General features: G+C 38.3%; 1 protein-coding gene across 2 annotated transcripts in view; it reads right to left on the bottom strand.

Moving 5' to 3' along the window:
- LOC119706882 (transformation/transcription domain associated protein) overlaps positions 1–23,278 on the bottom strand; it is a 76,196-nt gene that overhangs the window by 10,324 nt on the left and 42,594 nt on the right. For both annotated transcript variants that reach the window (XM_038151071.1, XM_038151072.1), the window contains exons 50-66: positions 22,682–22,895; positions 21,753–21,932; positions 21,281–21,427; positions 20,535–20,654; positions 19,956–20,243; positions 19,263–19,400; positions 18,770–18,882; positions 18,123–18,258; positions 15,589–15,780; positions 13,545–13,740; positions 12,652–12,917; positions 11,858–11,958; positions 9,494–9,695; positions 8,234–8,398; positions 6,195–6,285; positions 4,521–4,720; positions 3,508–3,769 (exon numbers count right to left, since the gene is read on the bottom strand). In XM_038151071.1, the coding sequence (XP_038006999.1) occupies positions 3,508–3,769; positions 4,521–4,720; positions 6,195–6,285; positions 8,234–8,398; positions 9,494–9,695; positions 11,858–11,958; positions 12,652–12,917; positions 13,545–13,740; positions 15,589–15,780; positions 18,123–18,258; positions 18,770–18,882; positions 19,263–19,400; positions 19,956–20,243; positions 20,535–20,654; positions 21,281–21,427; positions 21,753–21,932; positions 22,682–22,895 (3,011 nt within the window). The remainder of the gene's footprint in view (positions 1–3,507; positions 3,770–4,520; positions 4,721–6,194; positions 6,286–8,233; positions 8,399–9,493; positions 9,696–11,857; positions 11,959–12,651; positions 12,918–13,544; positions 13,741–15,588; positions 15,781–18,122; positions 18,259–18,769; positions 18,883–19,262; positions 19,401–19,955; positions 20,244–20,534; positions 20,655–21,280; positions 21,428–21,752; positions 21,933–22,681; positions 22,896–23,278) is intronic.

Here is a 23,278-nt window from a genome sequence, read left to right as displayed (position 1 = left end):
TTTTAAGATTATTCTAACCATAGGAAAAGCCTGATTCTATTAAAGGTTCACATCTGAAGGATCTCCAGCTAAAAAGCCAATACACTAATCATGTAAAGTGTCCCTGAGGACTGAGTTGTGAGCTTAGCTGCACAGAGCAGGACAATTCTTTATGCCCATGACACCAAGATCCAAGCATTCTCCAAAATTGAAGCGCTGTCTTGCTTTTGAAGTTATTATTCAAACATTTATATACCCTACTTCCCAAAACTTCTTTCCAATCTCACAAGAACTTTTGGAAAAAACCAATAAAGATGAAAAATCTCAGTGAGAGGAAAGCAGAAATATGGAGCAGAACTTCTGGTTTATCACTCAGCTCCAGAAAACCAAGACTGCATGTGCCAGACACCAAGGTCAAATATCATCCATCACTTTATCTGAATTTCCTGCATAACATCCCGTTACCCAAAAATTACAATGGAAGCAAAGAAAGAGCTACCAAAGTACACTGTTCACTTTTGAGCAAAAGGGAAAAAAAAATCCTTAAAAATGCACAGAGCTCTTCCCCCTGCCCCCTCCTAACAGTTCAGAGCCACACTTGGGTTTCAAGAGCTTCCTCCTGACTACAGAGCCACCAGCACAGTAAAGGATTCATTGTGCTGGGGACAAAGTCTCAAGGAAATTACCATGCCCTTCAAGGGGGTATTTTGGAGCTCTCCATTTCATATTCAGCTGGAGAGGAGAGACGTTTGCAGAAAGAAGCTGATCCAAACTCTAAACTATCATCTGCCCACTAAAGGACAATTGAGGCAGCTTTCTGCTGCTTTCACTGCTGAGAGTGCTCTCAAAGGGAGCATTTTTCAGCATTTTCTTTTCTTTGATGTCAAAAGGTTTAGCAGAAAAGGAAAGAACAAAGAACAGATGGTCAAAGAACTATGCATTTGAAGTTCTAGAAAAAAAAATTCAAAGTAAAATTTGTTTTTATAATATAACATTAGGATAGATAAAGATGACCTATCACAGCTCTAACAGTCCCAACTGCTACAAAGAATTCAGAATATAAGTAATGGTGTGAGAGTCTCCAGTGGCTCCAAACAGGAATCAAAATACAACTCTGATGTTGATGGAAATGATTATGCCACCAAACCCTGCTGAAAGTGTCTATAAACCATAGCTGTCAAAATTAATCTGGGAATAATTGACCAAAAGTTTACTCCAAGACAGCTCCTTAGCTTGGACACTTTTGAAATGAAAGGCAACCACTGTAATTATCTGTCCATCATTCAAATGCAACTGGTACTGAGAACAGGAAAAACAAACGTGAACATTGTGGTGTGACAGAAGGACACATCAGGCACATCCTACAATTGGTTTCTTGTAATGTTAAAAAAACTCTTGCAATCTTCAGTACAGCAATTACAATCCTATTCAGTTATTTACATATATTTTACTGTTATTGTAAAATCAATAAAAAACTAATTTTCATTTTCTACATAACGAATTAGATTACAGAAATTATTAAGTAAGCTGATTGGTTTCATTTCTTTTGTTTTCCCACATTTAATTTGTAAATTTAAACACTGAAAGTAATAGATTAAAATAAAATCTAATCCAGCACTAAGCAAAATAATTATATGTATCCTGCAGACATTCATATTTCATTGTACTTGAAAAATAAAACATGAAATCTTCAAAAAAAAAAGAAAGTAATTACTGTTACTTAACTGAAGTTTACTAAGAAACACTTTGCATTTGATGACTTTATATGATTTTTATGACCAGGCCTATGTCATACTTCGGTTTATATGGTGTTCCATATAATGCTTTAATTAAGAGAGAACATCTGAAAACCTTAACAGCCATTTATATATCACAAAGATATGCAAAAAATAAAAACGGCATAAAAAATACTGGAAACCCTCTCCACTTTTTAACTAAAAGCTGTAACCGAATCGTAATTAAACTTTCTTAAATGTTTCTCTAGAAATGTTTTGAAATATTACTTTAGATATTGCAGACTGTAGTCTGGCACTGTATTTACTGTTCCTTTACACCTTGGAAACCCCAGAGGTCTCTGATGGTCACAGGAAAGGAAGTAGGAGCTAGTGTGACAGACCAAAAATAACTCAAATCCAACCAAGCACAGCAACAACACTCACAGCAATAAATTAGCGGCTGTACCACTGTTGCAATGTAAAGACTATAAACCATTATTAAAAATCACAATCAAGTCCAAAGTTGTATTTAATGTAGAGCATTTCAGCTGGAAGGGATCTACAACAACCATCCCCAGATCCCTGATCCAGGGCTCCTCTCCTCTCCCCATTTACACCTGTACCTGCCATGATTCCTCTGTTCCAGGTACAGAATCCAGCACTTGGACTGGTGAAATTTCACCCATTAATCATTATCCAATGATTTTTTTTTTCCCCCTGTGTGCTCCCATTAAAGACACACAAAGTAATCTACTTCCATTTCCCTCCCTAGTACACTTCATCCAGTAAGAATTTAATCATATGGTTCAGGACTTTCATTATCTGCTGTCATGCAACTGCTGTGCCTGAGAAAGGACATCGTGCAATGCATGGCATGCACGAGATATGTAGGTCACTTCTACAACTCAGTTACTTTCACAGGATTCCCATCAGTTCCCTTACTCCCACAGTATTATCAGCAAAATGCTTGAAAAAACACCCCAAGTCCACTTGTCAAACACTCTCATCTATGTTTAAAGAAAAGCCAAGGAATTTATGCAAAACTCAGAATCCTGGCAACCCAAAACACTGATGCCAATCAGTGTCACTTTGTCATGTACGAGCTACGTGGCCTTAACACGTTTCACCAAACAAATCAAGCTTGTCAACAAGCTTTTCTTAGAATTTCAAATCAAGATCAGATACTCAAAAATGTAACCACTGATTAAGAGAAAATGAATGAAGCAAAAAAGCTACTTCCCTTAAGTATCTTTTTTTATTAGATCTGATTAAAGTTATTGATTCAATTTACCAATGATGTAAATTTGGTTAATGGAATTTTTATAATCTAGTTACCCAAAACACTAAAGTAATCTTACTCATCAGAAGTAGGCTGTTTTGAAAGACTTCACATAAAATCATCAGTTTGGAGTTCTGGGGTGAAAATTTCATTAAATTCTGGCATCACAGAGAGACAGAGATCATTATTGTTCCTCACATACAGCCAGCAGTTCTGTTCAAATTGCAAAAGCATTACACTGAAGTAATCTAATTTATCTTTAAACACATATATGATCAAACCACAGTTTTCAATAATAAAAATACAACAATATATTTATTCTCTAGGTTGATGTCTGTTTTCCACTTGAATTACATTTGTTGCTGCACAAAAGACAGGAACAAGACTACTTCAGGTTTGCTGAATGACAGAAAAGTGCCATTTTCTAAATTTTCTCTCAGGAAAGATATTGGAATAAAAAAAACAGAATGCCCTTTACAGCTGAACTGTGGGGGGAAATTTTCTTGAGATTAAAAGCACAATTTAAACATTTACCTGTTGTAAATTGGCCTTTTAACTTCTGGAATACGGGGTCTTGAGCTGTTGCCTGTGCTCTCCTAGCCAGTGACTCTGAGGCTGCACTAGAAAACATGGTGGACACATTAGAGACATTTTCAAGACCTACTCCAAAGGTGCTGACTAACTTCTTGACAAAATTCAGTGTATGAGGAGTGATTTTGGCATCTGAAACGGCTCCACTTTTCTCAAAGGCAACGGAGTAGCACTTTGCCAAACCCTGCTGCAGTTGTCTGAGCACCTAAGAATGAAAAACAGAAAAAACAGAACAGTCAGGAAGATCAGGCCTTCTGATTTGACACCAAATACTCATTCCCACTGCATTTTACAAAGTAGAATTATGCTCTCAGAAACATCCGCTTAAAACTCTACTCCTAAACTTCATCAGAGGGTCAATCAGAATGACAACACTGAATTTCATCAGCATTGCAAACAACAAACTGAGCAGGGGAAATGCTGCCTCGCAAAGGACAACTTGCTCTTTCAACAGCAGGTAACTTTTAGATTTCACATTTTGAGATATATGAAAAAAGGTGATATGAGGAAACCTTCAAATAAACACTGTGCTAGGCAGACAGAACCGCAGTCCAACACTTTGAGAGGCAAGGAACAGCAGAGTGGCAGGTCCATCTGCTCTCTGTTGCAATGCAAATTTCAGGTAATAATCACCACCTGTCACAGACCACCAGATGAAGAAGAAAACTGGTATCTCTGAGACTCAGTGTTAGAATATACATTTTCAGTTAGTACGAGCAACAGCTTAAATCCTAGAGGCATTCACCATATTAACAGTTCTGCAAAACCCCTGTACTGCTTCCAGAAATAACCAAGATCCTGAAACTCCAATCAGAACAGTCAGCTCTACAAACATCAGTTTATTAATCAAAACAAACAGTTATGCTTTGATGTTTAAAATTAATTCTGGGTAAATATTTTGCAGTTAACTTTCCCTTAGATGATCCATACATTGAAGGTGCATTGAAGCCAAATACCTCCTCATGCCAGTTCTCTCTGAACCAGACCATCTGATCCACAATGCCTTCCAGAGAGGACAGAAGGGTTGGATGCAATTCCCTCTGCATGTGCATGATCCTGCTGCATCTCCACATTGGGGCAGTGGCTCTGATGGGCCCGGGGTCTGAGGCAGAGTGGGACTGATTTCCAACTGAACTTGGCTGCTGTTGCCCTGAATCTGGAAAGTGAGCATTAAAAAGGAAATAAGAATGACCTTTCATGAACTTGATAGGTGTCTGTTTGAAATGAAATAAATTGTTCCAAGAACTGGCTAGAGATTTACATTAAATATTAATTATGTATTCCTTACTGAGTTTCAGAAAGAATTTTTTTAGGAAGAAAATTGGGGTTTTTTAGAGAAAACTCTGCACCAAATGCTATTTAGTGGTACAGACTTCCCAACATGAAAGCAAAATAAACTCTCCTCAAAAACACACAGGAGGTGTAGCTTTTACATCAGCAACCTGTGCTCTTGAAGGAACTGACATTGTTTCATATAGGATCAAATTATTTGAATTATGGGCAGTTTTTTCCCTCCCCTTTTGGGGAGACCTTTCACACATAACTAAAGAATAAATATGTTGATGCCAACGACAGACAAACTGTCACAGTCTGTGTCTTTTAGCCCAAACCATCTCTAGCATGACAAGTCCATCAGACAGTGATTAAGCAGTTCTGCTTTATCAGATGACCCCCACTAACTCACATAACCCACCCACCCAGCAGTGTTTTTTGGCAGAACCTACAGGGAAATATTTTACTATTGCTGGAAAAGAGTAAATTATGAGGGTATATGGGCATCTCCTTCTGCAAAAGAGTGCCCAAACAAAAATAAAACATTATTTAATTAGTGCCCTTTCAAATTTTATACAGAAGTTTAGTGAACTAATTCCCAGATGGAAAGGGCAAATAAATAAACAATGTACTTTGTAATGAAGAACACAGAACTGAAATGAGAGTTCTTCAAGTAGCTCTCCCAGGACTCCCAGGAAATTATATGGGACAAAAGAACAACGAAATTCTGAGGAATCATTTGACATAACTATTCCAGATGAGATTTGTTCTTGGGAAAAGAGTTGTTGTGCAAGTTGCTGAATGCTTTCCCCATCTCCCAAACATTTCTCAAAGCCAACATTGCTTTTATCTGGTGTAATCTGAGATGCTCCTTTTATTGAAAATTCACCATAAGAGGTTATTATGGAGATACAATTTTTTCAAGCGTGGCTCCTTTGAAAACAAACTAAATGTTGCATGGTTCATGCTTCCAATGAAAATCGGCCAAGAGAATGTTAGAAAATTGTGACATTCTGTATTTATAAACCAATTTTCTACTTCTCCACAAATTCATCAAGAAAAACATCCAGTAAAGAACATGTGATTCTCAATAATTAAAGTGATATGAGAATGAAAGAGACAGAGCTCCTCTTGCTGAGTATTTTATACAAGAAAATTCAAGCCAGCTCAAGCCATCTGCAGGTTTAACTCCACAGAAACAAATCAATGCAAGCAGGGCTTATCAAGAGTTTTCTTCCTTAGCCTTGCTAAGTTGGTATGTTTTCTAGAGAATCTGTTTTCTCTGTAATATCCAGTGAAACTTGACCTAACAATTAAGTTACAAAGAGCCCAAACAATTCCATGAGGACCAAACTCACCGCTCTTGTAGCGCTCTCGCTGTTCTATCTTCAAGGTCAAATAGAGGGTCCTGATAGGGAAATAAACAGCCTGGGGATAGACTCTTCCCACCTATTTGGAGATACACATTTCTCAGTTAAGGAATACTGACTACAGATCACATCAACACAGACAGATTCTCTTGTAAATGAGTCCAATTCAGGAATAATCAGCTCCTTGTGTTAAATAACAGCTTATGGAAATTAAAGATTCTTTCAGTATCAGGAATCCGAAGAGGATGAATTGGTAGCTCCCTGCACACACTGTTAAGACATTACCTAATTAGGGTTTCCAGATCATATTGCCTAATAAACCTGAAAGAAGCATAATGTCAGAGCTCCAGCTGGGCCAGCTCAAAGATCTTACTCATGTGCATAATGGAAGAAAAACAGACATAATGACAGCAGTTAGTCTTTAAATTAGGCCACAATTCCCAGCAAGCCCCACGATACTTGATAAGAAAGCCCATTAGAGAGTAACTTTACTCCACCTAATTGTGGCACTTAATGTAAGGGGATACCAACTGCACCCAAAAATAAAACCAGGATTTTATGGCTTCCATTAAAAAAAACAACCCTAAAGAGATGTTGACATTCAGCATCCCATTTAAATCTGTAAATCTCCATATCTATTAAAGGAAAGAAACCATGTGTCTACTACCTGCAGTAGAGCACATCTTAAGACATCATTTGAAGCCTCTTCAGCCACAATTTTACTAAATCATAGATCCTTTCTCCATGCAAATGGATATGGTAAGTGGTGGAAATATAGCAATGGGATGGAAGCATTCAGTAATCTGGTATTTATGACAGACCACTAACCTGACAAACACATGCTTCATGCTCTATATCAAGAGTTATTTGAAGAGAATTGTGGAGTTTTAAAACAGTAACACAGAAAGTATGGTATTTTTTGATTTCATACATTTTCTATGTACCTGAAGTTTAAAGGTAAGACAAACAGGAGTATCTGTGATATTTACAAGTCTAAGCTCCAACTAGTGTATGACTTCTGAGCAAACACTCACTTCTACAAATTTTATACAGATCTCAACAAATAAAGTGTCTGCAAAGTGATGAAATGAGTATTTTCTGCCAGAAGACAGAGCACACTGGTGTTGCCAGACAGTACCAAGCCATACCCATCAAAGTTTGCCTTAACTACTTTGGCATCTTAAGCTGCTTGGCAGCATGGTCTCTTCAAAGTTACATTAAATTTTATGAAGAGAGAGGGAAGGGAACATGAGTGCCCTTGCACACACAGACATATCTAGAGCTGTGCACACCCATGCCAACACAAATGGACATCCCCTAGCTACAAAAACTCACATTCTTAGAGGTCTGAAAAAGTAAAGACAGGGGAGAGGATAAAAGGAGCTCAATCTCACAGAATCATAGAATACCCTGAACTGGAAGAGACCTTCATGATCAGTAATTCCATATCTCAAAAACCAAGAGGGGAGGGAAAGAAAGGAGTTCTGTAAGGAATTCAGCACAACAGTTGTCCTGTGCCAGTTTCCAGGAAACAGTAGACAGTGCAGGCCTGGAATTCAGGTATTGTGAGAGCTTCCCATGGCCACCTGTGCATTAATGGGACTTCACAACTGTTTTATATCAACCTGAATGAACAAACACCTAAGCACATCCAGACAGAATTTGCCCCTTAGCTACTAGAGCTAACCATTCCTTACTTCTATGTTACAAGCATTTTTAACTATGTATTTTATGTGCTCTATATCATTCACAAAAATATATTAAATAGAATTCCACAGGGAGAGCTATAATGCCTCATGCAAATAAGGATACAATTTCACTGGATTTAATCTTAGTAAGTAAAACTCACTTTGAAATTTAAAATATCCTGCTTAAAGACAGAAATTACCATTTTTTAACACACCAACAGCTGCAAACAATACCATTTTTCAAGCCTGGCATTTTTGTAATTTGCTTTAAAAATATTCATGTGTCACCTCACAGATGAAGATTACAGATCAAAAGGAATTAGAGATTTTCTTTTGTACCTGACTGATGAGGTTGAGGAGGAGTTTGCCCTCTGAGCCCACCAGGCACGTCAGCAGCTGTGGGATCCAGGCCAGCCACTGGATGGGTGGGACACCAATACAATACTTGTCCACTGCATCTGCCAAGGTGTTCTTATCATCATCAAAACTCAGCAGCCAAAGAACCTAGGAGAGAATTTCAAGAGGATCTCTCAGTGCTTAAATTTAAGCCACATCTATCGTTACAATGCACAAAAGCAGAGATATTTTATTAATAGGACTGTGGAGTCCTTTAAAGTGTTAAAGCTGCCTTAGAGACAAGAACTTACATTCATTGTGCCTGGCCAATGCTATTTTTCCCTCAGAAATAATATTTAAAGGATGTAAAAAATAAATGTAAGTGTACTCCTTAGTATGAAATAAGACAGAAAAGAGCAAATGAACATGACTGCATTCCAGAAATTCTTCAGCTAGGGGTGTGGATAAAAATTTAGGCAATTTTATAGAACCTAAAACATACAACTCAGATAAATGAACCTTGATACAAGAACTTGATTATTTCTCTGGGTATTCTTAATTATTTTAACTGTCCACTCCCAGTTTAATTTAAATGTAAATATATTAAGTATTGAGTAAAAATCATTAACTATTATGCAACCAGACAGGGAGAATAATAAACTTCAGAGTGCTGTTGAGGCCATCTTTAATCTGAAACAATATTTTCTGCATTTGTTTCATGGTCAGAACAGATTGTCTTCCCTAGTCTGGTACAATTTTTTCATTTTCTTCATGAGTGAGATTAAATATCCCCAAACTGAGAAACATACAACACAAATAGGGTTTTTTTGGCCAAAATTTTGCTGAATTTCAGAGTCAAACTCTAAAAAAAGGCCCATCTGGAATAAAATGCAATACTTAGGTAAACATCAATATCATTTATCCATACTAATGATAAACAGACCTCATACTATGTTACTTTTTAAAGCACCAAAGGATGCCTTTTTGCAAGTATTCCACCACACTATGTAGTAGAAATGCTGGATGTTATTTGTCCTTTTCCTCCTACAGAAAGGTTCCACATCCAAATGAAAGCCCAGACATCCCACTGACATAAAAAACCCCAAAATTAGTTATGAGCAACCACACACAGCTCCTCCATTTAAATTAAAGCTTTCCCTCAGTAACCCTTCCTCTAACTGCAAAAACTTGAGCACTGATCATCATCCCAGCATTTCCCAAGGGGATGGAGCTCTGATTCTTTTTTAAGCCCCCAGACCTTACCTTTGCTAAGTATTTCCTGGATTTGCTCTCGTTCTGGTGGCGACAGGCGTGCAGGTAGCAGGTGATAGCAGACACCCCCAGGTGAAGCTGCCTCTCCTTCACAAAGATGTTCTCCAGGTAATCCCCCCACATGGCCCACGCTTTCACCAGCACGTCGTGCATTTGCACAGCTGCAGAAAAAGCTTTGTTTGCTTCTTCAGACCTGCGTGGTGACAAGCAGGAATATGAGTTTTATATCATTTTAGTAGCTGTTTGCTAGTGTAAGTCAGATTTCTGATAGGGCAAGCAATTAGTTTCTTAATACTCAGTGACACTTTTGTTAAGTTCTCTAATAAGATCCCTTACAACTGTTTTGTCATTGCTTTCCTTGCAGTTCAGCACCAACAAAAGTAAATGCTTCATCATGAAAACGGTTTCATAAGTGTTAAAAATTAACATACCCCCTTAAAAAAGAAAAAAAAACCTCCCAGTGCACTGCAGTGGAAACCCAAGCAGTGAAACTGGGAGAAAGAAGAGCAAGTGATAACACAAAGCAAAATCATTTAAACATGCTGCTCCACTGGGAAAAAAAGGAGTAAAGCAACATTGGGAAGACGTTATTTAAGTTATCTTTTAGAAGAATGCATCTCACTTAACTCCTTTTCCAGAGAAGTCATGAAAAATTTTACAATCAACATTTTCTGGAAACAGTCAGTTCCTCACCCCACAGGTGTAAAAGTTTCTTTTTTTCAACAGGAAAAGTGAAGGAATTTGAAGGTTAATTACACAGTTCTGGGTAACCAAAAGATTATTTGTTTGTTACTTCTGAGGTTTTCTCCATGCTTCCTCAAGTGACACAAGTCCAAAATTTGGCATGATTCATCCCAATGTATGTACAGCCCTTGAATTTATGCTACTTCTTAGGCATAAAAATAAAGGATGAGAAAATTCACATAAGCACTATCAAAATGAAGAAACTTAAAGTTTTTCAAGACTCTTTATTAACAGAAAGAGCTTCACTTCTCCCTTGCAGAATAAGCATTGAAATAACCAATGTCAAAGTAACATGATGCTTGTCTGACTCATTTTTTTTAATTACTGAAACAAATTTTTAACATAACAATATTAGCTTGGGGGATTATAATACTAAATTAAAATAACCAGCTACTGAGGCATAACTCTAAAAAGGAAAACAGCTTTGTGTGTCACGTGTTAGTTTTTTGTGCTACATTAATGTCCTTGCTTTCAGAAGCTCCCTGCACCCTGGATGAGGTTTGAAGCGAACCAGCCCAGCAGCAGCCTGATGGATGACTTTGTATCACTACTGCTCCTTTATAAAAAAAGGGACTTCTCTGTCCGTTTTCCTTTCTCCCACTCTACAATCCATCACTCTTGACAGCTGAGGTGATTTTTTTAAATGGTTTCTATCACCTTGCCCAGCCAATGGGCAGCACAAGAGGATGCAGGAACAGAGGTGACCTTTAACTTCAGTTTTGTTGACACACAGGTAATCAATCAGCAGTTCCATTTTCAGGTTCAACACTGCCACTGGTCCTAACTGAAACCTTCCTAAATTCCTGACCTCAACTGTAGTGCTAAAAATGCTTGTGTGGTTTTTGGTAAGATTAAGAAACTGTAAGTACATCAGAACCACGTTTTTAAACAGAAACCTTTATCCATTTTATCCTGAAGAAACAGAGACAATTCTCTGCAAGAATTTTTAAAAATTTAACAATATGGGGGAGGCACATTTTCTTCTCTTTACATCTCAACTACAATTAAGCCAGTGACCATATAAAAGCCCACTGTACTTTCCATCCAAGTAATTGCATTCTGCCTATTTAAAATTCTCTCTTGTATCCAGAGAAGAAGATATTCATAATTTCCTGACTTGAATTGCTATGTGAGGTTGCAGTGTACAGATTGAGACCTGATGGATTTCATTCCATAAGTGGCCACAATGCAGTGGTAAAGAATTATTGCACCCATATGTAACACATAGCAAAATTGTCATTAAATCCCATACCCACTAAGTGCTCTTGAAATCTGAAGGGATCTTTTTGGCATCACCAAACAAAATTTGACTGATGAGATATTTATTTACTGAATTAAAGAGAGATCTTCCTCAGAATAGTGAAATGCCTCTCAGTGCAATGCAAAACCATTACTACTTCTGTCCTAAAAGGCTTCAATATAGGACCAATCATTACATCTCCAAACTGCAAAGGAACTCTCACAGATACTTTTACTTTCTGCCACAGCAGTGAGAAATTTTAGGCTGGTATAAAGATAGAGAATGGCTTTTCTGCTCAAATACTGTGTTGAATACTTCAACTGCATTTTTTTCAGATGTGTATTAGTGCCTCTTGCAGCCAGCATACTCACTTGTTAATCTGTGCCAAGAACATTCCCTTTAAAGCATAAAACTCTGCAGTCATCTCCTTGGTGAAGTACTTCAGGTTGGTTGATTCAATAACTTCAAGACCCTGTTAAATAAGCCTTAGTGAGAAAAGTCTTTTAAAAGGGAATGCTTTGTTAAATCAAAGTGCTATAGAACAACAGCCAAAATATTCTTTTGAAATTTAAATAGCATGACTCTCAAGTATTTCATTTTGATTTTAAAAAATACAGACTGACAATTTTAAGTTTCCACTGGCCTATGCAAACCAAATATTACAGACAACATTTAGCAGGTTATCTTCCCATCTTGTATATGTTATACTTATGTTATATTACAAGGTTCATTTGCTGGTCAACCGCATGCCAGTGGGTTTTGCCTAAAATCACTTCTTTTCCTTTTCAACACATACAATTTTACTTCAGTTTGACAGCATCTACTACTCATGAGTCAGACACTCAGTGCTGTTTTTTCCCATTACAAATAATGCCATTTTCAAAATCCTTCCATTTATCCATCTTGTAAGATTTCAATAAACCTACTCCCACTTTACTTCTGGGTCAGCTAATTTTTAATATATTCACAGTACCCAGTTCACAGAGGGCCTTAACTGCTTTGCACTGACAGCATGACTCAAAACAACACTCCCTGCAGGGTATAACGTGGCCAAGGCAACTCAGCCCCTGCTCTGGATACAGGCAGCTTGTTTAGATCAATGCATCTGACAGCCCCTGTAACCCCACGAGTCCCAACAACAGCTGCAGGAACAAAGCTGCCCTACCTGCATGCACTCATTTTTGCCCATGACTCCAGCCAGCTGCAGGTAGCACTTGACCTGCTGCCGGATCTTCTGGAAGCAGTCCACGATGGGCACGGTGGGGATGGTGTGGATGCGGCTCAGGATGTCCAGGGCCACGTTGACCAGCCCCTGCTTCCGCGCGATCTTCCCGTACTGGATGATGGCCGAGGCCGAGGCATGAACGCCCAGCATGGCGTTGTTGGAGCTGGGGTCGTGCTGGGAGCTGTTCTCATAGGCAGTCACAATGGCTGAAAGGCAACGTGAAATGCCTGCCATTACACAGAGAGCAGCGCCTTACACAGCAACACACATGACTTAAGATGGGGATGAATTAAGATAGTCAAAAACTGCAATGAAAATTGAATAGAAACTACAATTCAAAATCAAGCCACCAAGAATTTGTGTTTGTGGCATTCACATGCTCTGAAAAATCCTTTCGCCCAGGATTTTTCTCCTGGGAAGCTAAGAAGCCTCAGAAAAAGGAAAACAACTGTTATCTCATTTGCTTCTCCTGTTTGTGCTCATGTGTGGAATGTGTTTGGAGATTGTTTACCCACAGGTGATTGTTTCAATGGATTCTGCTGTGGGTTGTTTCCACTCATTGGCCAATCAGTGACAAGCTGACAGTGTCAGGACTGGAGAGAGTCATGAGTTTTCTTTATTCTCCCTTTAACATTCTGTAGCATCTGTATTCTTTAGTATAGTACAGTATAGTATTTTTTAATATAATATAGTATCATAAAATAATAAATTAGCCTTCTGAGAACATGGAGTCAGATTCATCATTCCTCCCTGCCACAGGGATCCCTGCAAATACAATATGTATTGTCTGGAAAATTCTATGATGAATGCATGCTGGACCAGGCAAGACTTACCCTGGTAATGATGCTGTCTCCACATGAAAATGCTGCTCCAGTGGGATAAATCATCTGACACTATAGGTAACCTGTTCCTCCAAGTCTTGACAACAGTCTTCATATCATGTAAGCTGTTGTTCCTCCCCAGATTAGTTGGTTGCAGTCCCGCGTTTATTTGGGCTGCTTCCTGAAGTTCAATTATTTGCTGTGCTGCCTAGAAAACATAAATTTAAATAAGGAACAAACAGAAGATGGCAGCAGTCTCGAACCCACTAAAGGCAGCAGACAGTTTGTTAAAACTTCAACCACCTGAAGAAAAGGCCCACAAACTTTAATGGAATTTAATTACCTGCAGTACAATAAAGCCAGTGTAGTATTCTCTAAGCTACCACTTGGCAGATAACAGTTGTATTCACTGTTAATCAACCAAATGAGATAACTATTTGAAAAAAAAAAAAAAAAAAGGCAGTCCAAATTTATAGAGTGAAATCTCTTGAAACAAAATAAATTAAAGTAATATTTTCCTACAGTCATCTCAGTATCAGCTCTCACAATAGCTTAACCTTCATCCTACACCCATTCATCACATAAATTTAATTTTCTCATGGGTATTTAATCACATACTATCTGATATTTTTAAAAAAGTAATTACTGCAGTGCAAATTCGAGGCTGCATTTGTACCTCTGTCAGTCACTGGCTAATTTATCATTTCTTCATGAGGGATATATCCATATTAGATTGTTTTAAAAGCTTGTTTTAATTGATATCTGAAAGCACTGAAATACTTTATTTAGCAATATTAATCTTTTCCTGCTGCAGATGCTGCCAGTCTTGAGCAGGGGAGGGGGGGCAATTTGAAATATGTGTGAAATCTTAGCAGGAAGAAATTAAATTCATTGAGAAGCCATCTAATGGTATTGTGTGAGCTCACAAATTGTACTATTTATTTGATATCTTCTTCTTCTGAATATGGAGAAAACTTCCATATTCATTCACTTTATCTGATGCATCAATTTATATTATAAAAATTCAAAGGTATGAACTGCTCTGTGAGCTCTACCCATAGGAGCAATCATTTTATAGAGGTCCCTTCATATATGGTGTAGATTGGTTATGAATCATACACACAGAGTAAAGCTACTGATCTTAAACAGAATCACAGAGGCCTCTGTATCAAAGAGACCTCAAAGCAAAGTCCTCTGCACTTCCACAGGCAGGGCTCAGTCACAGATCTCTGAGCAATGGCCCATCAAATCCATTATGAAAACTGAGATATTCCACAATTTCTCCCCTAGAGATGAAAGGTTTCCTCCACAGGAACAAGAGCTTTGTCAGGTATATATTTATAGGGTATCTAAACAGGGACAAAGCCTAAATGTCAAATGAATGACATGTTTTGCCTAAATCCCACACTGCCAAGCCCAGCACGATCCTGCCTCAGCCCCACTTCCACACTGGTTCCACACAGATCAGAGGTAACAAGGTTCATTTTCAAGAATCTTCTGAAAGTAACTCTAGGCCAAATCAGATTTTTTAAAGATGGCTTTAGGCATCTACTTCTGTTTGATTATACTTCTCAATAAAACATCTACTCTCAAAAACTCTTCTCTTACAGTTGAAAATCAATTATTTACATGATTAAATCCAAGAGAAAACAATAGGGTGTTGATATTTTATATATTTCAAAAGGAAACAGAAACCTATTTTTGTTATGGTAGAAAGTGTGTGAAAGTTTCAAAGGACACAATCATTTGTTTATCACCATGTTACTTCATTTCACTATTATTCCATATAATCAGAATTGTGCCAGGTGCTTCCCAAAAATATTTCTGGAGATCTGAAAAAAGGTGGGTTTAATCGCTAACAAGCTCTTCCTGAACAAGTACTCCAAAGAAACAGAAACACACATTCTGCAGCTTCAGAAAAAGAAACACCATGATGCAAAAACTATCAATACTATAGATATCTATTATACAAACTAAAATATTTCACACTTGCAGCTACTGAAAGTTCTGAGACCTGCTACTGGAGGACAACTGGAAAGAAGAGCTCTGTTGTTACCTGCAGCAGGGGGGTGTGGACGTGGGACACGACGGGGGGCAGGCGCCGCCACTCGCGGATGGCCAGGCTGCTCGCCATCTCCACCAGCCGCTCGATGAAGTTCAGCTGCTGCTCCTCGGGGTGGCAGATGGCCAGGTAGCCCCTGTACATGTTCACCTTCCAGGCCATCTCCTTTGGACAACTCAGTTCCACCTGGTTGTGCAATAGGAAAAACATCCAGTAAAGATCGTTCCTACTCAAACAGTTAATTTTTTGAAGCCTTCTTAAACAAACAGCTTTGATGTTTTAAAAATAATCTCATTTCTTAAAAGCATCAGATTGACATATTAACATTTCTGTCACTAGAGGAGTTTCAGCTCTCCAAAGTTACTGGCAAGGGCAGGCTAGCACACGAATTGCCAATTCAGCACAAGAGCAGAAGAGCCCATGCCCAAGCTGCTGCTGGGGTATTTTTACTCTGACAACTGTAATGCATCTCAGAGAGCTGAGCCAGCCCAAAGCCGCCCTGCCACAGGAGCAGGAAGCTCACAGCAAACAATTCACCCTGCACAAAGCCCAGGAGATGTTTCTCAGCAGATATCACACACTATGTCTGAAATGCTTCAGGGGCTCCAGAACATGTAATGGCAACTTCTCACCTAAAAGGATCCTCTGCCTACCTGTCCCACATAATGCAGCATTGTACTCCCTGTTTGCTCTAGGGCATTGCTAAGTTTGTGAAAATAAACAGCTGATTTTTTTTTCAAGTAATCACAACCAACTTCTCATTTATGTTAGAGTAACTCATTTATGTTAGAGGACAGGTGCAAAATCAGGTCACAGTGCTAAAATAATTTATAAAATAATTTTAAACCACTTCCTCAGAATTCTGGAACAGTAGAAATATGGCAACTAAATCCAGCACAACATTTGAATTGTGCAGCACCTAAATTCTGTGAGCACTTTGCAGCAAACTTGCACTGAGCCAGTGCTCACCAGCTGACACTGCAGGCCTTTAATCTACAACTTTCTCACCTCTTTTTCCTCCACTTTACATCAAGCCTTTATGGTTTGATGTGCAACATAGAAATCCCCCTGCATTATCCTCCTGCTGATAAACTGTATGGGGACCATTACAACTGTTATTCCTGTTATCCTCAGCTGACTTTTCCGCCTGAGCCAGCAAAGAGAAAGTGCCAGGTAGCATCCTTACACTTACACAGTGAAAATAATCTCCTTCTTTATTATGTTATCTACTGGATCATTAAACACAATGGCAGTGTGAGCAAATGGAAATGAGTCTTGGGTCCTATCAAAGGCTACTTGCTGTTTTATAAGCTCAACTTTAATGGGTAGATTATTAAAAATCTTTCACAAAGATTTACAAAAACTGATAGATACTTGCCATCCTCTCTGGCCTCTCTTGTGAATCAACCATGGAACTTGACAAAAACCAGCCACATTAAAGAATATCAATAAAATTGGAGTAGTGAGGTACAGCACCATAGAATCAATTATTCTTTCAGATCCCAATATTTATGCAAACGTGTGCTGACACTTTTACAAGAACCTGAGTAGAGTCACAAAGACTCCATTTACAGCTTCAGCAGCATCTTCTCCTCAGTCATAAAATAAATGTCTCATTACTGAAAATACCTCATTTAATACAACTGCAGCTACAGCATATCAGCACTTACTCAGGGTTGTCACTTCCACTCAACTTGCAATTGTCCAAAACCAGAAGCTGTCAGATATGATCTATTTCACTCTCTTCAAGCCCAAGGCTTATAACATACTGTACAATATAGTTCTTATTTTAGGCTTTAATGCTTTCTCAAATATTTCTATACTTAGCCTCTGAAGTTGCACACTTAAATAGGACACAGAATACTAAGTGTTGTAAGAACAAAAGAAATTAATTAAAATGTAAATAGCACCCATAAGACAGTTTTTGTTGCATGTGCAGTTTGCTACTTAGACATTTGGCTTCCCATTGTATTTAAAATATGTACTTCACCTCTTTATTGCAAATTCTGGCAGCTTTACAGAGTAATTCCAGTATTGTCCCACTGTATACAACAGTGCAAGAAAGATCTGGAAGCTCCTTTCCACCTGTGATTTAATGCAGTATTCTCACCTTTTAGATTTAAGTTTTACATCTGGTTAATGTTTCTATATTAACTCATCACAGATGAACAACTCTACCTACCATGAAAAAAGAATATATTTCCTTAACATTAAAACAAAACAGAAAAAACAAACTAAAGAAAAACCAAATCAAAGCACAAAACCCCCTCATGTTTTCCATCTTGTTTAGATTAGCGACACCTTATAAAACACTTAAAAAAATTCCAGACAAGCTACTGGAAACTCCAACAGAAGTCTGCCATTAGCCCCAAGCAGCTCAAGATGTCCATGCAGCCTGGCAGTTTACAGCAGCCTCAAAAACAACAACCACCAGCTTATCATGGGACAGCTCTTAAAGCAGTCAGAATGAAGATATCCAAGGAAACATGAGGAGAAACTAAACATGAGCACAAAAAGCCCTCACTCACCTGCACCAGAGCCTCCTTCATAGCAATCCAGTTTGAGACCCTCCACGCACACTTCAGCACTAGGTAAGGATTTATGTGACCTTTGGACTGGCCATATTCTGTCAAAGGCTCCCACTGGTTCAACTCTTTTGAGCACCTAAGAAAATCAAATGTAGTGTCAATTTTGTTACCAAAAAACCCCAAAAACTTCAATAAAAGTGACAATAAATGTTTGTTGTATCTGAATATTATCGGCATATTTGTTTGTCTACAAAGAGCTTTGCAAGCACTGCAGAAGTTTTATCCAGATGGGAAAACTTTTTTATTTATTTATTTATTATCAGTTATAATACAGAAATCTGTGAACAGGGAAGAGCTGCATTTTGTGTCTCCCAGAACAACCATTTTAAATAGGAAAAACAAATTTTAGCTCCAGTCTGTTTCCACCAATAGCAAATTACATTTTTACAGCAATTCAGGCATATCACTTCTGAGGCTCTGTTAAGGGAATACAAAATAGCTTTTCTTATTCCCTCAGGTTTTCCCTATATCTGAGCTAAGTCCTGAGGTAAGTTTATTCTCATAACTAATGCTTTAAACCAAGAGCAGGGTATTTTGCTTCTATTGCAGGGTAGAATACTTGTTCCACATCAGCCTCCAAGTCTTACCGAATCCAGTGGTCTTCCCAGAGCTGGTACTCCGGGAAGATGGAAGGGGAAGCGTTGCTCCTTTCGTGCTCTTTTTTAGCCTTCTCCATTGCTTTTTCATAAGTTTCTTGTGCCTAAAGAAAATCCAACCATTCCACGTTTCCATCTGCTATGTGCACAATAACTCAATAGTCTTTTATTTTTAACAGCAAGTGATAAGAAAACCTTCACAGACTTGAAAAAAAAGTCAAGTGTGTTAAATTCATTCCTGAATATAGCTATTATTTGACAGCTTGACAAATGCCATGAAAATCTGATGGGTGTGCACAAAAATTTCACCTTAACTCAGTATTAAAGGGCCTCAAACTACTACTGTAGTCAGCAGAGAAGCCATGGCACTTTCCATTTTAGAAGACTGAAGTTAATTATTAATATTCAGAGCTTTTTCCTGCTCATCAGAATATTTGTCCTGACAGTAGAACTACTCAGATAATTTCTAAAATCAAGACTGTACCTGTTCAAAAAAGCCATGCTGCTCATAGGCAATGGCTGTTGCTGTCTCTGGGAATTTGCAGCGTTTCTGCCACAGCCCAGCCCACATATCCTCTTCTTGTAACAACGAGTAGAGCTCAGCAAGGGAGTCCAGGATTTCCTGCAAGGTTAAGAACACATATTTCTCCACAGTCAAGCTGTCTTTATAAAGCATAGTAGGTAGCAAACCCCATGCCCTACACTGAGGCAAGCTGAGAGAGACATGGAAATAGAGAAGGACTTATAAAACTTAGAAAACTTTCTTTAAAACTCTACAAGGCAAGAAATTAGTAAGAACCATGTGCTGAGAACAACACTGCATGACAAAAACATCCTAAGGCTTGTACACTGCCTCTTGCCTGTCTTCCCTAACACAACAGATCAAATCATAAAAAAACAAAATTTTGCAACGAGTAAATAATACAACAGGACAAGAGGAAACAGCTTCAAGTTGCACCAGAGGAGATTTAGATTTGATATTATGAAAAATGTCTTTACTGAAAACGTTGTGAAGCACTGAACAGGCTGCCCAGGGTAACGCTCGAGTCACTGTCCTTAGAGGTATTTAAAATACATGTAAAATGTGACACCTGGGGACATGGTTTAGTGGAGGACTCGTCAGTGTTAGGTTTTTCTCTTCCTATTTAATAAGGTATTTCAATAAATATAACACTACCTGCTGAGGAGGAGTTATGCTTTCCTGCTCATAAAATTCTGTAGTCTGTTTAGGCTTAATCTGCAGACTGAGTCCTTTTTCAAAGGCTTGGTGCTCCAGCATGAGTGTAGAACGAAACCAGAGGTTGTGAGTTTTGCCCAAGTATTTCAGGACACAAGGTCTGATGGGAATGGGAGGAACACACTGTGACATTGCTTCCACAAAGCAGTTCAGGGCACTTGGCTGGCAATCTCGCTGCACCTGATGGCTTCCACTGCACAAGAAAGGGCTTATTTCACCTGCTAGAGCCTAGAAGAAAAAACATGATATTGTCTGTCTATTCAGATTCTTCAATTAGAGAAATCAGATTTAACATCTCTTTAGTACAGGGAACAACCCTTCAATAAGTACATTTCTCTTTGTAAAATCAAAGGCCCTATTTCTTTCAAAAGATGTATTGATACAGGTACACAGCATTCAACAGTCTGAGAATAGCAAATATCTCAAAGCTAGTGAACAAAGTCATCACACAAACACATTTTCCTGGAACAGCAGTCATTTACAAAGAGGAGTCTGCAAGTTGGAGAGAGAGGTTCTCACATGTTGCTGTCTGTCAGACAAGATTTTCCAAAGTCGTGAAAATAGCTGTATCCAAGTCTTCTCTGCCAAAGGTGTAGAAATATGACATAACTGAACAAAGGCACTCAGCAATGCTCCCGTCTGGAAACAGACAGATGTACAGAAATAGGAAAATACAATTAATCCTGTGGCAAAACAGTTCAGTTATACAGTTGTTTCAGTAGTAATACTAATGCCTTTTCAACAAAAAAATTAATCCTGATTTCATGTTGATCAAGACTCTGATTCATTACTGTAACCACCAAAAAAAAAGAAGGAAAAAGAGATGTTGATCATCTTGGTAACAGGAATAATCAGGTTAATTGGATAGAGCTGTTACTAGTGTGGAGCTATTTAAACATAGCTTTCAGCTAAATTATTTTCTTAGAGATTATTTAATCATAAGATGCTGATACACATTTTTGATCCTATACCCTGTGTTTGCCATCACTAGTTTCTGAACTGAATTGTTAAAATATACTTAGAGTGAAGGAGGATGACATTTAATTTTGCAGAAAAGGGATACAGTAATAACTAGCAACGAAGTGAAGGCTTAAGAATTTTTTACCATAGGCAAATAAGAAACTACAGATTGTAGGAGATGTTTACATAAGAAAATACAGCTAAAAAATGAGAAGTATGAGATAGAAAAAGGAAAAAAAAAATCACTTCAGATCAGTTTGAAGTTTTAGGATTAAAGTGGTTTCTCACCAACAACCTGCACCCACCTTCACTTCCCGAAGGGAGTCGAGGAATTTGTCGTGCCGGTTGGTCAGCATGTGCAGCTGGTTGCCAATGTCCTTCTCTGAAAGTTCCTTCGTTTTGGGAGTGCTGGTCTGATCTCCTGGAGCCAATTCAATGTCTATTTCAACATCCTACCCAGAATAAATAACACAGTATGTAAAAATAGGCATCTTCTGGGTACTTGTGCTTATTTTCCACAATAGAAAACACCCTCCTGATCAATTTATTTCAGGCCTCACTGTTTTGTTCTTCAGGTTCAGATCTGTAATTGCCTAGAGCGTTGAATGAGTGAATGGGAGTTCTGAGAGACCCACACATGCTTAAACCACAGGAGACATGAACAATCTGCACATATCATCTTCATCACACATTCTCCAACGGTATCTGGTGAGAAACTAGCAAGAGCTGAATTCCATCCAAAAGACTGCTTTCTCTACAGTATTTTCTGTCAGTTACCTCCTCTTTGGATTCGCTGTTCTCCCTCTCCCGAGGCTCTTGCTTGACGTGTGTGACCATGGCAAAGGCTGCCCTGTCGTGGCTGTCAGCAAGGTTGATGACATTGGTGATGGAGGGCAGCATGGCTCCCTGGCAGCTGGTGCCAATCGTGGTGTTCCTCTCACACACTGCCAACAGCAGCTACCGTGTGGAGAAGCAACAAGAGTTTTTGAACCTACATTTTACTGCAGAACTTCAAAGAAAACATCACTATGGTTTAATATTTAAAAACAAGATAAAAGTTGCAATAGTAAGTTTAAGGCCTATATATCATCTTTATTAATAGAATCTCCTAGGCCTAAAGGCTGTATTTTGTACTTCTTGAGACGTGTATTAAGTGCCCTCAATCTGCTAATAAATACAGACTTTGTTACCCTAAAATGGATGTTCACAGTCACCTTAAATTCATGCTTTAATATGTAAATTGTTAAAATAAATGGTTTTGTCCCATTTTATTTTAAATAAACCTGGCAAAGATGCAATTTCATTTCAGTGCAATCCCACCTAACAGCTGTCATACTGTTAGGAAACATTCCAGCTTTAACAGTTTTCTTGGAATCTTCTCCCATAACAATTCTTGGGGTTTTTTTCATAGTTATTATCAACTATAAGAGATTGTTTTCCTTAAGAAGTATTAACCTGGTCATTAAGCTTTTGGCAGAGAAATAGATTTTAAACATTTCTATTAAAGCCACATCCCAAGCATGTTTAGCCACTGTATACATTTTTAAGCACCACAGGAGTGAGGCAGCAGACTTGGTATTTTCAGCTTTGATACAGACAATACACTCTACAAAACACACACCACACGATGCTTTTACACACAGCAAGGCAAAATAAGGACTGAAACATATTTCTAATTGCGTTTCTGATACAAATAGTTTCCCTACCTCGATGCACTGCTTTATCCAGAAGTGATTTCCCATTGCTTCCCAGTTCTGGGAACAGGTCACATAAAGCAAGCGCTCATAGACGCGACGTTTCATGGAATTGTCAAAGACCTCAAAGAATTTGGCTCGGATAAGTGGCTGGGCACAACGCAAACCAGAGAGAAATGCTGGCTCCAGTTTAGCTGTAAGTTCACTCCCAGAAAGATTCTCATCCCTAAAATGAATAAAGATGAAATAACAGAGCCATTAGAAAGAGAAGACTCCTATGTTTTGTATAACGGACTAAAAACCCCAAGAGGTGACATTCTGTAAAAGCCTACATGTGACAAACATCCAGGTGCAGTTTTTGAGAGAAACAGCAAAGAAAACTTTGCTGCTTGTTGTAAAACTGCCCAGAACTATCAGAAATACTCTTTCAGGATAAAGTCTTATCATTATTGTGAAACACCAAGCTACATCTGTATGGTGTTTGAAAGGACAAATGGTATTGATTGATAAAACTTTCTGAGCACTGTGTGCACACAGAAGTTTTTGCAGTGAACCAGCAGAATACAGCAGCAAAGTGACTGCAAAATGATGTGAAGCAGCAGCACACCA

Source organism: Motacilla alba, chromosome 14 (assembly GCF_015832195.1).
Source record: "Motacilla alba alba isolate MOTALB_02 chromosome 14, Motacilla_alba_V1.0_pri, whole genome shotgun sequence".
In the NCBI taxonomy this organism is placed as follows: domain Eukaryota; kingdom Metazoa; phylum Chordata; class Aves; order Passeriformes; family Motacillidae; genus Motacilla; species Motacilla alba.
Note: the sequence above shows the minus strand (reverse complement) of the source record. Positions and strands in the feature narration are given on the sequence as shown.